The sequence below is a fragment of the Chiloscyllium punctatum genome, chromosome 20 (assembly GCF_047496795.1).
Source record: "Chiloscyllium punctatum isolate Juve2018m chromosome 20, sChiPun1.3, whole genome shotgun sequence".
NCBI classification, from domain to species: Eukaryota; Metazoa; Chordata; class Chondrichthyes; order Orectolobiformes; family Hemiscylliidae; genus Chiloscyllium; species Chiloscyllium punctatum.
The window spans coordinates 43,777,397-43,791,617 of NC_092758.1; the positions used below are offsets into that span (position 1 = coordinate 43,777,397).

The 14,221-nt window shown below is 40.4% G+C and overlaps 1 protein-coding gene across 4 annotated transcripts in view; it reads right to left on the reverse strand.

The window, feature by feature from the left end:
- Nucleotides 1-14,221, reverse strand: part of LOC140492091 (RUN and FYVE domain-containing protein 1-like) — an 83,075-nt gene that overhangs the window by 48,134 nt on the left and 20,720 nt on the right. For all 4 annotated transcript variants that reach the window (XM_072590817.1, XM_072590820.1, XM_072590819.1 and 1 more), the window contains 4 exons: nt 9,289-9,353; nt 2,025-2,090; nt 1,723-1,792; nt 1,526-1,627 (listed from right to left, as the gene is read on the reverse strand). In XM_072590817.1, coding sequence (XP_072446918.1) covers nt 1,526-1,627; nt 1,723-1,792; nt 2,025-2,090; nt 9,289-9,353 — 303 coding nt within the window. The remainder of the gene's footprint in view (nt 1-1,525; nt 1,628-1,722; nt 1,793-2,024; nt 2,091-9,288; nt 9,354-14,221) is intronic.

Genomic DNA, 14,221 nt, shown 5'->3' on the forward strand with positions numbered 1-14,221 from the left:
AATCCACCTAACGTTTTACATTTCTCTCAACCAGGAGGGAACAATAATTCCCCAACTGCATCTTGACAAAATTAACTAACTTAGTGGGAAACAAATGGATCGTTTAGTCAGTTTGACTTATAGTGCCATTATTCAACAGACAGCAGGGAAGTTCCACAACTGCTGACTTCAACCAAATCAGGTGAACTCAAACAGGAAGTGAATCTTGGATCTAGTCAGGATGTTGTTGCAAAATTAGCACTTCTTCAGCAAAGTATTTCCTTGACATTTTCTTGGAAATGGCAAAAAAAATTCTAAACATTAAAACTGTACTCTTGTACTTGTAAGCATGGCAATTCATGCAAAAGTATGGTTTAATTTTAATTCAAGGAGCCATGAAATTATTACTGTATTTAGTATTTCAAACTGAGCCCATCCCTATTTGCACATCTAAATTAATCTTTCACATGATCAGATAATCAGTGTCTTGTCCTCCTTTTAGCCCAGGACTAAAGTGGATAATTGTGCTGCCTGAACTGAAAACAAAACCTAAATGACAGTTATGAGTGTGCATTTCAAATTTGTCAAGTCAAAAGCAACATAGAATTCTGCGATTGAAACCAACATGCCAGTAGATGAAAAAATTATTTACCAGATACTCTCAGCCGAAGTCAAAGCATTAAAACTTCACATTTTGGAAATAAGTAGAACAGAAGGAACTAAACCTGTTGTGCTTGTACCAATACTTGACAGAGCAGTCATGCTTGGTACCACATTTTGTTCATAACCCTGCAAGGTCCTCATTAAAAATCATGGAAATCTACAATCGGAAAAAGGCCCTGCAGCCAAATGCATTTGTGCCAGTCAAAAATCACCACCAAATTGGCACAATAACTTTTTCAAGTAAAGCATTCTAGATCCTGACAACTTTGGATGAAAAGCTTTACTCTCAAACTCCTCCTCTTTAGGTCTTTGTCAATAACATTAAAATTAATTGAAGGCAGAGAGACAGAGACATTATTTACTCTTACCAAAATCTACACTGAAAGATCACCTTACCATATTTATGGCAACAAGAACAGTACTAAATTTTCCAATTTCTATTCATAAATGAATGCCCTGATTCTAGTAACATCCTAGTATATCTCCTCTTAACCTTTTCCAAGAACTTTATATCTTGCCTGAATTCTCCATAATACTTCAGCTGAGAGCTAACAGGTTGTTATTTAGGAATTCAATAATTTATTTGACAATGCTTTTTAAACCTGCAGAATATCTGCAGAAACAGACACACACACACACACATCTCTCTACATCACTTTATCAATCTTTCCTGTTATTCCTAAAGAAACCAAGATGGTCAGATAGGAGTTGCCTTGAACTGGCCCTCTGATTAATCCATACCAGTCCAAATTGATGTTTATTCAGTCTTACAAGAGAAAACAAAGTTAAAATGACCTCACACACACTTTCTACAGCAGATAAAAGGGCTTGTGGAAGCCAGCTTAGCACATCTCAGAATATTAAATTAGCTCTTTTGACCAACCTCTACTCTACGTTCACTTGTTTCGAGGATTGATGAATTTTCTTGCTTCAGTTGATTCTGCTCCTCCTGAAGTGACTGAATTCTATCATTTGCTGCTGCAAGCTACAAGAATATCAACATCAAGCACAGAATCAGACCATGTACTTAAGGTAGAATATTTTCAACACCAGAAAAAGGACTTAGTCGTTACTATTTACCTCTTCCATTAGTTTTGCATTAGTTTTTTCTAATGAATCCAGCTTTGTCTGTAGATCAGAAACTGTACCACTTAAACAAAAGAAAACAGTTGTTATGTTTGATTGATGCAAGACATCAACATACCCAGACTAAGTAAAGCAGTAAAACAACGATTACTTAGTAACAGGTGACTTAGTGCACTGTAATGGGGTTACAGAAAGTGTTCAAATACATCAAGAATCCAGAGGCATCACAGAGTGCTGAAATCAAAATAAAAATTTGCCAGAGCACACATGCAAAACAAAGATTTTTGATGGTTCACCTCAAATGTCTGTTGAGTTCTTCCACATAATGTTTCTGATCCAGAATTTTAGTGAGTTCAGAGTCCCTGAAGAAGGTCAAGAAATAATAAATCAATAATAGACTGAGTTTTGAACACCCCTTCAGGCAATCCAGTCTTCTGTAGTGCATTCTGGCTGCACAATGAACATTTTTAAATGGCTCCTGCAGAATGTTAAAATACACAAAGAATGGAACAGTCATTGAATGGGTGGGGCTGCAACTTTTGGGTCTACCCAACAAAGTTGGGATCAGAACTTTGATATTCCCACAGTATGGCCAGATATTCCATCCTCAGTTTGGCCTCCTCACATTATAGTTGTGCAAGTGGCTGAATACAAAGGTTGCCTTTTATGTGCAAAGTTCAAAAGCTTTTCATTATTTACTTCAAAAAGTGGAGAATGAGTTTATTTTTCAGTGCATCGTATATTTCACAACTAGCTAACATTTTATGGATAACCTTCTATCCAATAATGATTTGATAGACACCCCTGGGACTTTGGGATTGCCATTTGAATCACGCTCACTCAATTATGGAAGTTCAGTTGAGGCCCAAACATACTTTGTGAGGGCCACATCTTTTTCAATTTTGTTTATTTTTGGGCTGAAGCAGAATAGTTACAGTTTTAATAACTACATTTACTAGAATCATTTGCAGCTTGCAAAGCCAATGCAGCTAAGAAGTACCTTAGAAACTATGTTACAGTTTGGTGGACATCAAAGCCACATAAATTGCCTCTATTTGTGTTCAAGATGATTTTGCCCAGACGCTGGCTTGGTTGGCTTTTCCACTGACCAGTTAGTGTAGTTGCGAGACCGCTCAACTTAACAGCAGCTGGATTGGCTGATGACACAGTGTTTCAGTAATACAGCAGAAAGACCTCTAAATGGAAAGTGTCAAGACAAAGCTCTCTCAATTTTGTTTATAAGATGGCCAGCTCCCACAAGCTGTTCTCACCCACATTTTTTCTGTAACTCCTCTCTTTGCACACCCTGTCAAAAGGATGAAGAAAGTCTTCAAGACTACTGAAAGAATCAATTCTCAACTGGTCACTAGAAGACAAAAATTGTTGTCAACACAAGGTTGTTTGCACCACAAAACTGAAAAGGGATCAAAGAAAATAGGAAGAAAACAAGCTAAAACTAAGATTCCTGTACTCCAGATTGGCACTGTTGCCAGTTTTCTTTTTTAAAAAAAAACTTAAAAATCCATATCTTTGTGTCTGTGAGTATTTAAGAAGGGATAGTTAGTGTTTTCATTAATTCATATTTGTCACCAGTTAAAGATAATTTGTTTGCAATAAATAGTTTGTTCCAATTAAGTACAGAAACTGTATAGTGCGTTGATTTGCAATCCAAATTAAACAGTTAGGTAAAATTGGGTAATTTTGTGATAACTAAAACTACTGAACTGAGGTAGGCATTGTGCCAGATTCTCAGACAGCCTCTCACCATGATAATGTTATTAATTTTTCCTTTGAAGTTGTCTTTTGATTATTCTTTGTTGATCCCAGCACTGGGAACATTAAATGGAGGTGGTCACCACTGCCATAATAGTTAATGTGGTGTTTTCCTTTTTGGATACCCCCTTGGGTAAACTATGGCCTGGTATATTTTTGGAAAATGTCCCCCACCAGAGAGTGACTAGAACATAGAACATTACAGTGCAGTACGGGCCCTTCAGCCCTCAATGTTATGCCGACCTGTGGAACCAATCTGAAGCCCATCTAACTGACACTATTCCATTCTCATCCATATGCCTATCCAATGACCATTAAATGTCTTTAAAAGTTGGCGAGTCTATTATTGTTGCAGTACTATCAGAGTAAAGAAACTACCTCTGACATCTCTCCCTTATCTATCACCCCTCAATTTGAAGCTATACGCGTCGTGCTAGCCATTGCCAGAGGGGAAAAAAAAGACTCACTGCCCAACCTATCTAACCCGACTATACTGTGACTCTGGTTGGTTTCTGCCAAATTCTATTAATCCACACTAAAATACATTATGTAGACGTGTCTCTCTCTGGTACGGATTGCTCCTGCTTACTTCAGATTCTAGCATATACTTACTGATTTCACTGTTACACTAAGAGATATTTGGAACATTGTCAATTGACTCTTAGATTTCCTGTTTTTGGGGTAGCAGAAAGGAAATCTCAAAACTATGATTTCACCATCAACCAAAGCAGGTGATCCTCACTACATAGTGGCATAATCTTTTGGACAATCCTACCCTAGAAAAAGTGATCATTACCTTTTGAAGGATACAAACAAGGTGGAGAGAAAGTTAAATAATATGTGTTTTAGTTGCATGTAATCGTCCATAGACCAGTCAAATGAGAATAGACTTTAACTTAGAACAGCACAGTCCAGGCACTTCAGCCCTCATTGTGCCGATCATTTATCCTACTGAGATCAAACTAACCTGCAGACCCTTCATTGCACTATTTTCCCTGTGCCTATCCAAGAGTTGTTTACATGTCCCTCATGTATCCGACTCTATTACCACTGCTGGCAGTACATTCCCCACAACCACCAGTCTCTGCACAAAGAACTGACCGCTGACATCTCCCCTAAATCTTCCTCCAATGACCTTAACATTATGCCCCCTTGTGATAGCCATTTCTGCCCTGGGAAAAAGTCTGACTATTCACTCTATGCCTTTCATCATCTGTACACCTCTATCAAGTCACTTCTCATCCTTCTTCGCTCCAACAAGAAAAGCCCTAGCCACCTCAACCTTTCTTCATAAGACATGCCCTGCAGTGCAGGCAGCATCCTGGTAAATCTCCTGTGCCCCCTCTCTAAAGCTTCTACATCCTTCCTATAATGAGGTGACCAGAACTAAATTATTCCAAGTGTAGTCTAACCAGGGCTATGTAGAGCTGCAGCATAATCTTGTGGCCTTTAAAAACTCAACCCCCCTGGCAAAAGCCAATACACCACACGCCATCTTAAAAACCCTATCAAGTTGGGTGGTAACTTTGAGGTATCCATGGAAATGGACCCAAAGATCCCTCTGCTCCTACACACTGCCAAGAATCCTGCCTTCACCCTGTATTCTACATTCAAATGCGACCTTTCAAAATCCCTTCATACGTTTCCAGGTTGAACTCCATCCGCAAATTTGCCCAGTTCTGCATCCTGTCAAGGTTCCGTTGCAACCTACAACAGCCTTCCACACTATTCACTGATCCATCAACCTTTATGCCATTGGCAAACTTTCTAACCCACCCTTAAGTTCTTTTTCTTGAGGTTCTTGCACACTTTATGCAACTGCAACACACCATCTGAACAAGCAACCAAATTTATTAAGCACTGTACAGCACAGGCTTTGGAGAAACCTTTAACACACCTCACAGGGCTTATGGGGTCATGGCAAAGACTCTCTAAACAAAGGAAACAGTCCTTCCTTTATTCAAAATCTTTACATCAGTTAGTAATGCCTACAAGACAACCCCCAGTCAAGCCCTCACACAGTCACATACCACTAAAAACACAATGCAGTGACCACCTCACCTCCAGAAACAAATATAATGCAAATCATCTCTTAATGGCCAGAACTGGTATGAATTGTATTCTAACTATAGGGTGCAGTCAGAATTTTAATTGCAATGTTCCAAATGACTTCTGAATAGGTGGTGGTGGTGGTGATGACGACGACGCAAATCATCCCTGAATGGCAAAACATGGGAATGTAAACCTCCCACATTCCACCTATAAAACAAAACACACACCACCCTACCCCCCCCGGGCCAGTTTCTTGCAGGTCAGCAGAGCAAATTAACTCTTCAATATCACACCTTCCACTTGCTCATCCAAATCATTTATAAAAATCACAGAGCAGAGGTCCCAAACAAATCCCTGTCGAACATCACTGGTCACTAAGCTCCAGGTTGAATATTTTCTAAGGGCCAGCCAGTTCTGTATCCAGGTGAAAATGAGGACTGCAGATGTTGGAGATCACAGCCCCCTCATTCCTGATGAAGGGCTTCTGCCTGAAACATCGATTTTCCTGCTCCTCTGATGCTCTCTGACCTGCTGTGCTTTTCCAGCACCACTAATTTGAATTCTGTATCCAGAGAGCTGAATTTCCCTGTATACCATGCCTCACTTTGAATAAACCTACCATGGGGAACCTTAAAACACTTTGCCAAAAATCCACATACACTACATCCACTGCTCTACCTTCAAGGTGTTTTGTCACATCCTCAAAAAATTCAAAAAGGCTTGAGGCATGACCCTCTAACCACCTGGCACTACTCTAGTGGACAGTGAGGACACAAAGATCATTGCCAAAGGTGCAGCAATCTCTTCCCTCGTTTTCTGCATTTTCCATTTGACCCAGGGACTTAGCTATCCTCATGTTTTTCAAAATTTTCAGCACATTGTCCTTCACATCAACTTGTTCGAGCATATCAGTCTGTTTCACACTGCCTTTAAATGTCAAGGTCCCTCTCAGTAAATATTGAAGCAAAGTATTCATTAAGGACCTCTCCTATCTCCTCCAACTCCAGGCACCAGTTCCCTCCACTATCCTGGATTGGCCCTACCCTCACATAAAAAAAAAGTGTACAATGCCTTCGGGTTTCCCTTAATCCTACCCACTAAAGCTTTATCATGTCCCCTTCTTTCTCTCCCGATTCCTTTCAGTTCCTTCCTGGCTACCTTGTAACCGTCTAGATCCCTACCTGATCCTTGCCTCCTCAACCTTAAGCTTCCTTCTTCCTCTTGAAGAGATGTTCCACATCCCTTGTCACCCAAGGTTCTTTTAACCTACCATCCCTTCCTTAGTCAGTCAGACAAACCTGTCCAACACTGACTAGATGCTTTCAAACATCCACCACATTTCTGGGGGGCATTTTCCAAGAATGTATTCTCACGTTAGGCGCCCCAGTTCTTGCCTAATAGCATTGTCATTCCCTGTCTCCCAACTAAATACTTTCCCACACAGCCTGTTCTTTCCCTCTCCACGAGTATGGTAAAAAAGGTAAGGGATCTGTGATCACCATCACCAAAATGCTCTCCCACCGAGAGACTGGCACGGTTCGTTGCCAAGCACCAAATCCAAAGATGGCCTCCCCTCTAGTCAGTCTATGTATTGAGTGAGAAACCCTTCTTGGACACCTGACAAAAATTGCTGCATGCAAACTATTGGCATTAAGAAGGAGGTTCTAATCAATATTAGGGAGTTAAAAGTCACCCATAACAAGAACCCTGTTATTTCTGCATCTTTCTAAACTTGTTAATAACATGTGTCAGATCAAATGAATAAGAATTAAATTTTACTGGCATGTGTACTCAAGCACAGAATTATAGGAGTATACAATGTCACCATTCCCCGCACCACACCTTAGGTACAAAGGTACCTGGGTGCAAATTCTAAAAGGTTGCATCAATATTTAGGTTAGAAAAGGACGAAGATATAGAATGCAGGGAAATAGATGGTTGGCTAACACGATGCCCCTGTTTAAGAAAGGTGGTAAGGATAAGCCAGGGAACTATAGACCAGTAAGCCTGACCTCGGTGGACAAGTTGTTGGAGGGAATCCTGAGGGGCAGAATGTACATGTATTTGGAAAGGCAAGGACTGATTGTGCATGGAAATCATGTCCCACAAACTTGATTGAGTTTTCTGAGGAAGTAACAAAGATGATTGATGAGGGCAGAGCAGTAGGTGCGATCTACTTGAACTTCAGAAAGGTGTTTGACAAGATTCCCCATGGGAAACTGGTTAGCAAGGTTAGATCCCATGGAATACAGTGAGAACTAGCCACTTGGATACAGAATGGGCTCAAAAGGTAGAAGACAGAGGTGGTGGTGCAGGGTTGCTTTTCAGACTGGGAGCCTGTGACCAGTGGAGTGCCACAAGGATCAGTGCTGGGTCCACTATTCTTCATCATGTATATAAATGACTTGGGTGTGAGCATAAGGGGTACAGTTAGTAAGTTTGCAGATGACACCAAAATTGGAGGTGTAGTGGACAGCAGAGAAGGTTACCTCAGATTACAAGATCTTGATCAGATGGGCCAATGGGCTGAAGTGGCAGATGGAGTTTAATTCAGATAAATGAGAGGTGCTGCATTTTGGGAAAGCAAATCTTCGCAGGACGTATACACTTAATGGTAAGGTCCTAGGGAGTGTTGCTGAACAAAGAGACCTTGGAGTGCAGGTTCATAGCTCCTTGAAAGGGGAGTCGCAGGTAGATAGGATAGTGAAGGTGGTGTTTGGTATGCTTTCCTTTATTGGTCAGAGTATCAAGTACTGGAGGTGGGAGGTCATGTTGCAGCTATACAGGACATTGGTTAGGCCACTGTTGGAATATTGCATGCAATTCTGGTCTCCTTCCTATCGGAAAGATGTTGTGAAACTTGAAAGGGTTCAGAACAGATTTGCAAAGATGTCGCCAGGGTTGGAGGTTTTCAGCAAAACGGAGGTTGAATAGGCTAGGGCTGTTTTCCCCGGAGCGTCAGAGCTGAGGGGTGACCTTATAGAGGTTTACAAAATCATGAGGGACATGGTAGGATAAATAGACAGAGGTTTTTCCCCAGAGCGGGGGGGGGGGGGGGGGGGGGGGAGAAAGTCCAGAACTAGAGGGCATAGGTTTAGGGTGAGAGGGGAAAGATATAAAAGAGACCTACACTGCAACTTTTTCATGCAGAGGGTGGTTCGTGTATGCAATGAGCTGCCAAAGGAAGTGGAGGCTGGTACAATTGCAACATTTAAGAGGCATTTGGATGGGTATATGAATAGGCAGGATTTGGAAGGATATGGGCCAGGTGCTGGCAATTGGGACTAGATTGGGTTGGGATATCTGGTCAGCATGGAGGAGTTAGACTGAAGGATCGGTTTCTGCACTGTACATCTCTATGATTCTATGTACAAAAGTAGCAAAATAAGGAAACATAATTAAAAGTTCAACTTTAAAGTCCTTGATTCTAGTTCTAAATTCTAGGTTGATTCGATAAAGTAAACTAAAGGGAAAAAGCTAAAAAGTGAGCTAGTCAAGTCTGCAATGGTAATTGCCATTTCAGTCCATAAGGAAAATATCAACACCGAAATGGCATCAGACATACCCTGAAAGAAAACAACTTGGAGAAAAATTTAAACTTTGGGTGTTAAGTAATTGTTAATATGCACATTTGTGGAGGTATGCAAAGGACACCAATTTTATCACTCAAATTTTGAACAAAAGCAGCCCACTGTTTTTAAAAGAAATTCCATACTACTGGATTTGACTACTCACTGTCGGCAGTCAGCATTATCCTGAACTCCATCTTTAAGATACAGCGAGAAGTCAATCACTCCCACCTGAAACTCAAGTCAAGAAATCTATTAGAACAAACTTAGTGGTGCAGGTCTGAATCTAAAATATTTTAAAATTTAACCATAACATTTGAAGTAATCATTTTGAAAGAGATATGTAGAGCCCAGAAGGTGTGCAAAATAAACATGTCAGTCAGAGTGAGTGAACAAGTAACTTGCCACACACATTTAATAGAATGGCAGTTAACCTTTGTCTTTAGTAACAACAAACTACCTACTTACAAACTTTCTGAATGCACTGCCTCCTCCATAATGATTGTTGAAAACCACACAGCCAATGTGCATAGGAATCTCACATTTACTTTTTTCAGGGAAGGGAGGGGAGGATGGAAGGCCAGAAACTGGTGTGTAACAGAGGTGCATTCAATTTGGTTTCATGCAGTGACCAAGTGCCATTAAGGTGTTTCCTGGCTGCTGTGCCTTTCCATTAATTTCTATATGGATGAAGCATATTGAATTTTTTGTTTTAAAGAAGTTAGGGAAAAGCTGTCACCAGGATGTACTTGTGCAAATTCATTGCTTAATTAACCGAAACTGGCTTTACACAGGTCTGTAAAATACTTCAGACACTGTCATATTCACCTGACTATTCTGCAATAAAATGGAAACTTAAGGTTATGAGTTTTTTTTAAAACAAACCAAAACTTATTGAACATCAAAAAATGAGCTTGCTGTTTAAATTGGATTTAACTAATACTTGTACTGGATCTGTAAGCAATCTGTGAACCAATTGTCTGTAAACAGTATACATACCCAGTCTTTAACCACATTTCGGAATAGTTTACTAACAGGTACAAAATCAGGGGTGGCAAAGATGAAACTGCAAATCTCAACTGTCAATATAGATTAGAATTGTCCGATAATCAGAAAGGTATTACTCAAGCATAAATGGGAGTTGCATATGGAGATCCTATGAAATCCTCATTGTCACAGACTCCAAAAGGAATCTCCTCAGAAATGGAAGATTCTGATAGTCATTTCCCTACCCAAAATTCTCCAAAAGTATCCATTTAAGTCAGAATTTGATGGGTTCAAATGAAATTAAATAGAATCAAGGTAATCAGAAAAAGTCACGCTATCAAATACATAATCCAATATTTGAATAGGTATTCAGCCAACACCATTTTCCCTCATACACCTCGCAGATATTTACACTCCCTCACAACCTAGCTCCCTACCCTCCCTTGTTCAGACCCACTCTCCCTTTCTTCCCAAGAGTTGGCCTCCACTGCTCCAGATCCCATCTGCCTCCACACCAACCCAGGGATTCCCCTCAGGATTCAGCTGCCTCAAGACCAAATTTCTCCTACTTTTCCCCAAATAAATTTTACCCATTACACTCTTGGCCTCTTGCCACCTTACACCCATACACATGGTACCATACTTACTTAGCAACCTGACTTCACACTTACCTCATTTACTTATTATTTGACAGCAACGGTCAAAATGGCAGCCCATGATACTGGATCTTTAATTTCAGATTACAGCAGCTGACTTCGGTGAAAATGGGTTATACAGTTTGCCTTCTCCAAACAGTTCTGAGACAAGAGAACTGTCAGAATGCAAGTATGGCTCTGTATTTCTGAAAGAGCCTCAGAAATATGGTGTGCTTTCTTTTGTTTAAAACAAAAAAAAATCTGGCTCATAGCTTCTCAGGAAAGAAATCATAGTGACTTAGACACCACTCCTGCATATATTAATTTTTATAATATTTCAGAAAGATTACAGTAGCAATAGAAAACATGGTCACGGATTCTCAACTTTTAAAGGATGCCTTCTGCAAAGCTATTTAATACTGATGTGAGGGAAAGTACAACTTAGATTCTGTCCATTTAACTTTTTTCCAAAAACAGTTCTTAAACGTGCGTGGGGAAAAAATATTTGAAGTTCCATATTAAACTTTAATCAAATATTGTAGATGGAAGTGCTCCTTTTGAATTAGACAGTAAAGTCCATTTGCTTTAGTGGACCCTCTGAATCATGAAACATTTATAGTATGCAATAAGGCCATTCAGCCCATCATACTTTTGCTAGCTCCCTGTGAGAGAAACTCAACTCATTCCACTTTCTCCTTTGTTCAAGCATTGCAAGCACTTTCACTTCAAATAATCAGTTCAACCCTCCTGTGAAAGCTTGGATTCAATCTGAATCAACCACACAGAACACATGACAGAACCTAACCATTTCCTGCTTGAAAAAAAAACTTTACATTTACAAATTGGGTCTTTTCAGTTCTCTACCCTTCTATCAGTAGAAGCAGAGTTCTTCTTTCTGCCTACACCCATTATGTTTAAATTCTACCAAATCATCTGAATTTTCTCTTCTCTTAAAAAAAAACGCAATTTATTTTTGCTAATCTACCCACGTAGTGCAAGTCTCTCATTCTTGGAACTTTTTCCACACTATCTCCAATGCTTCCAGAACAGGAAACTATACTACAGAAGAAAAGGATTTTTTATGTTTTGAAAAGGGTTTAAAAAAAGGTCTGCCTTAACTTTCTTGCTTCAGTACTCTGCCTCCATTGATAAAGCCCAGGATCCCTGAAGCTTTATTCATTGCTTTCTCAACATGTTTTGACACACTTCACCAATTTAAGCACATGTACCAGCAGGTCCCCTTGTTGCTCCACCTACTTGAGCTTTGTAGGCTTACGTTACGTTATTCTTCCTACCTAGTCAAATTAGTTCAAGTTTCCCTCCATTAAATGCAAACTGAAAATAAAAAAAAAGTGCAAATTCCATTGAGGTACAAGATTAGAAATTGGAATAGTTGAACTATGACAGTCAACTGTTAATATAATTCTTAACATGGAAAGCATGGAAAAGGATTACCAACTAGTTTATTTTGGGTATTTAAAGTCAATCTTAGTCATTCTCCGTATGTTCATGGATTTTAAAAGGACTTATTATTGATTAATCCCACTGAAGTTCTAAATGGCAGGTCCCTTGGTAACAGGAAAAAGGCCTCACTGCAGATTCAGTGGGGCTCCTGAGGTACAGTGGTAGTTTCCCTACTTCTGAACCAAGAGTCCTGAGTTCGAGACCCAGCTGCTCCAGAGATGTGTAATAACAGCCATGAAGTGTAAGAAAAATAAACACAAAACAGACCCATCCCTGTCAGTCTTGGGCTGGGACTATCCCACATACACCACAAGTAGTGGCTCTATTTTGGTGTTCAACAAAAAATGATGCTACTTTCCACTTGGACTTTATTATTTTGACGACAAGAGCGCCATACAAGGGGACCATTCACAAAAAGCCATGCTGTAATATTAAAAGATTAAATGGAAATCGCTCTTGACATTAATGTAAACATTAAAAAAAGGGTTAAACTACACTGAACATTCTGGAAGTGAGTGGGGATGACAGTCAGGAAGGAATGTAAATGATTCCCACTCCAATTAGACGGTCATTTGCTACTTCTCCCCCCTACTTTCATAGCCATCCTCAGCCAATTCAGGTTCGCTTGCATAATCATCCCCGATGCAGAGGCCCACCACACTTACATCGTCTGAGGAAGCAGCAGGAGCCAGAACTCATGTGCATGGCCAACCCCAAGCAAGGACACACATCTACATTGTCTTGGGGAACCACCGAGTCAAGAAATCATCTGCACAACGATTCCCCAGGATTAGGGAATTAGTATTTGCATTCTCGGAGGACAAGCTCATCCTACCATTGTGCCTGGGGTAATGTGACAGAGGCTGGGGGTTGTCTTGAGTGGCATGTGGCTATGGGGGAGCGGCCACAGTTTCTGTGGCTGTTGTATCTGTTATTGCCAACAGACCCGTTTAAACTTCTGTATTTTCTTTGTTCGACATTTCTCTGACTTGATGTCACACACCTGCGAAGAGCATCAGAGGTATCACCTAGACTGTACAAGCTTTAATAAACTTAAACTTAATGTCTGCAGAAGTTGATGTGCGCAAATTGCATCAAGTGTGTGAAACCTCAGGAAAAAGAACCTAACAATGCTCCTGGCCACTTTGGGCCCCGATTTTCAGCATTATGTAGAATTTAACCTAATCAGCAAAGAATCCTTCGCTGAATTGATAGTGGTTGGCTACCATATCTATGACCCCAAACATCTCTTATATTGCAGTGTGAAAAGTTTAATAGGGCAAATAGACTTCCTGGAGAAACCAGTTACCGAATTCTTGTTGAGACCACAGAAGTCAGTGCGTGGGTCACCACTTTGAGCACTGTTAAGGGGGCACTTCGTTTGTGGAATTAATAATATTGCGATTCAAAGGAAGCTTCTAAGTGAACCAGATCTGAACTTCAAGCTACAGAACTGGCACCTCCCTCCCAAAACATGGAAAAAGGGGTTCATAGTAGTATCTTCAAAAATCAGGAAGATCACAAAAATAAAAAACACACCAAACACCGAGCAGAACCCTCCACACCGGTGATTGTCACAATGGATGTTGAGCCCTATGCAGTGACTCTTTGCTCTTCACAGAAGAGATGCTCGCATACTTTATTATGTGCCCCTCAACCAGACCTGGAAAGCAACAGGAACAGTGCCATGGACAAATCAACGCAGGAAGACACAGGAATGAGGGGGATCCCTTGGATTCAGAGGGGTGGGATGCAATAACCCCTTTAAAAGATCATGGGGAATGACTAATCTCGCCATTGAGCATGAATTCTCTTGGTAACAGACAATGGCCTACCCAACTGGAACTCATCACCCGAGACTTAGTAAAGCAGACCCAACCAGTTAATGTTTGTGCCTGAATACCCTTGGAAAGGGAGCATACAGTGTCCATCAATGCTCAAATGCTTTGAGAGAGAGGTGGACACTGCAGGTACTAAGGATAGTCGCCACACATACAGATGACAAGCAACATG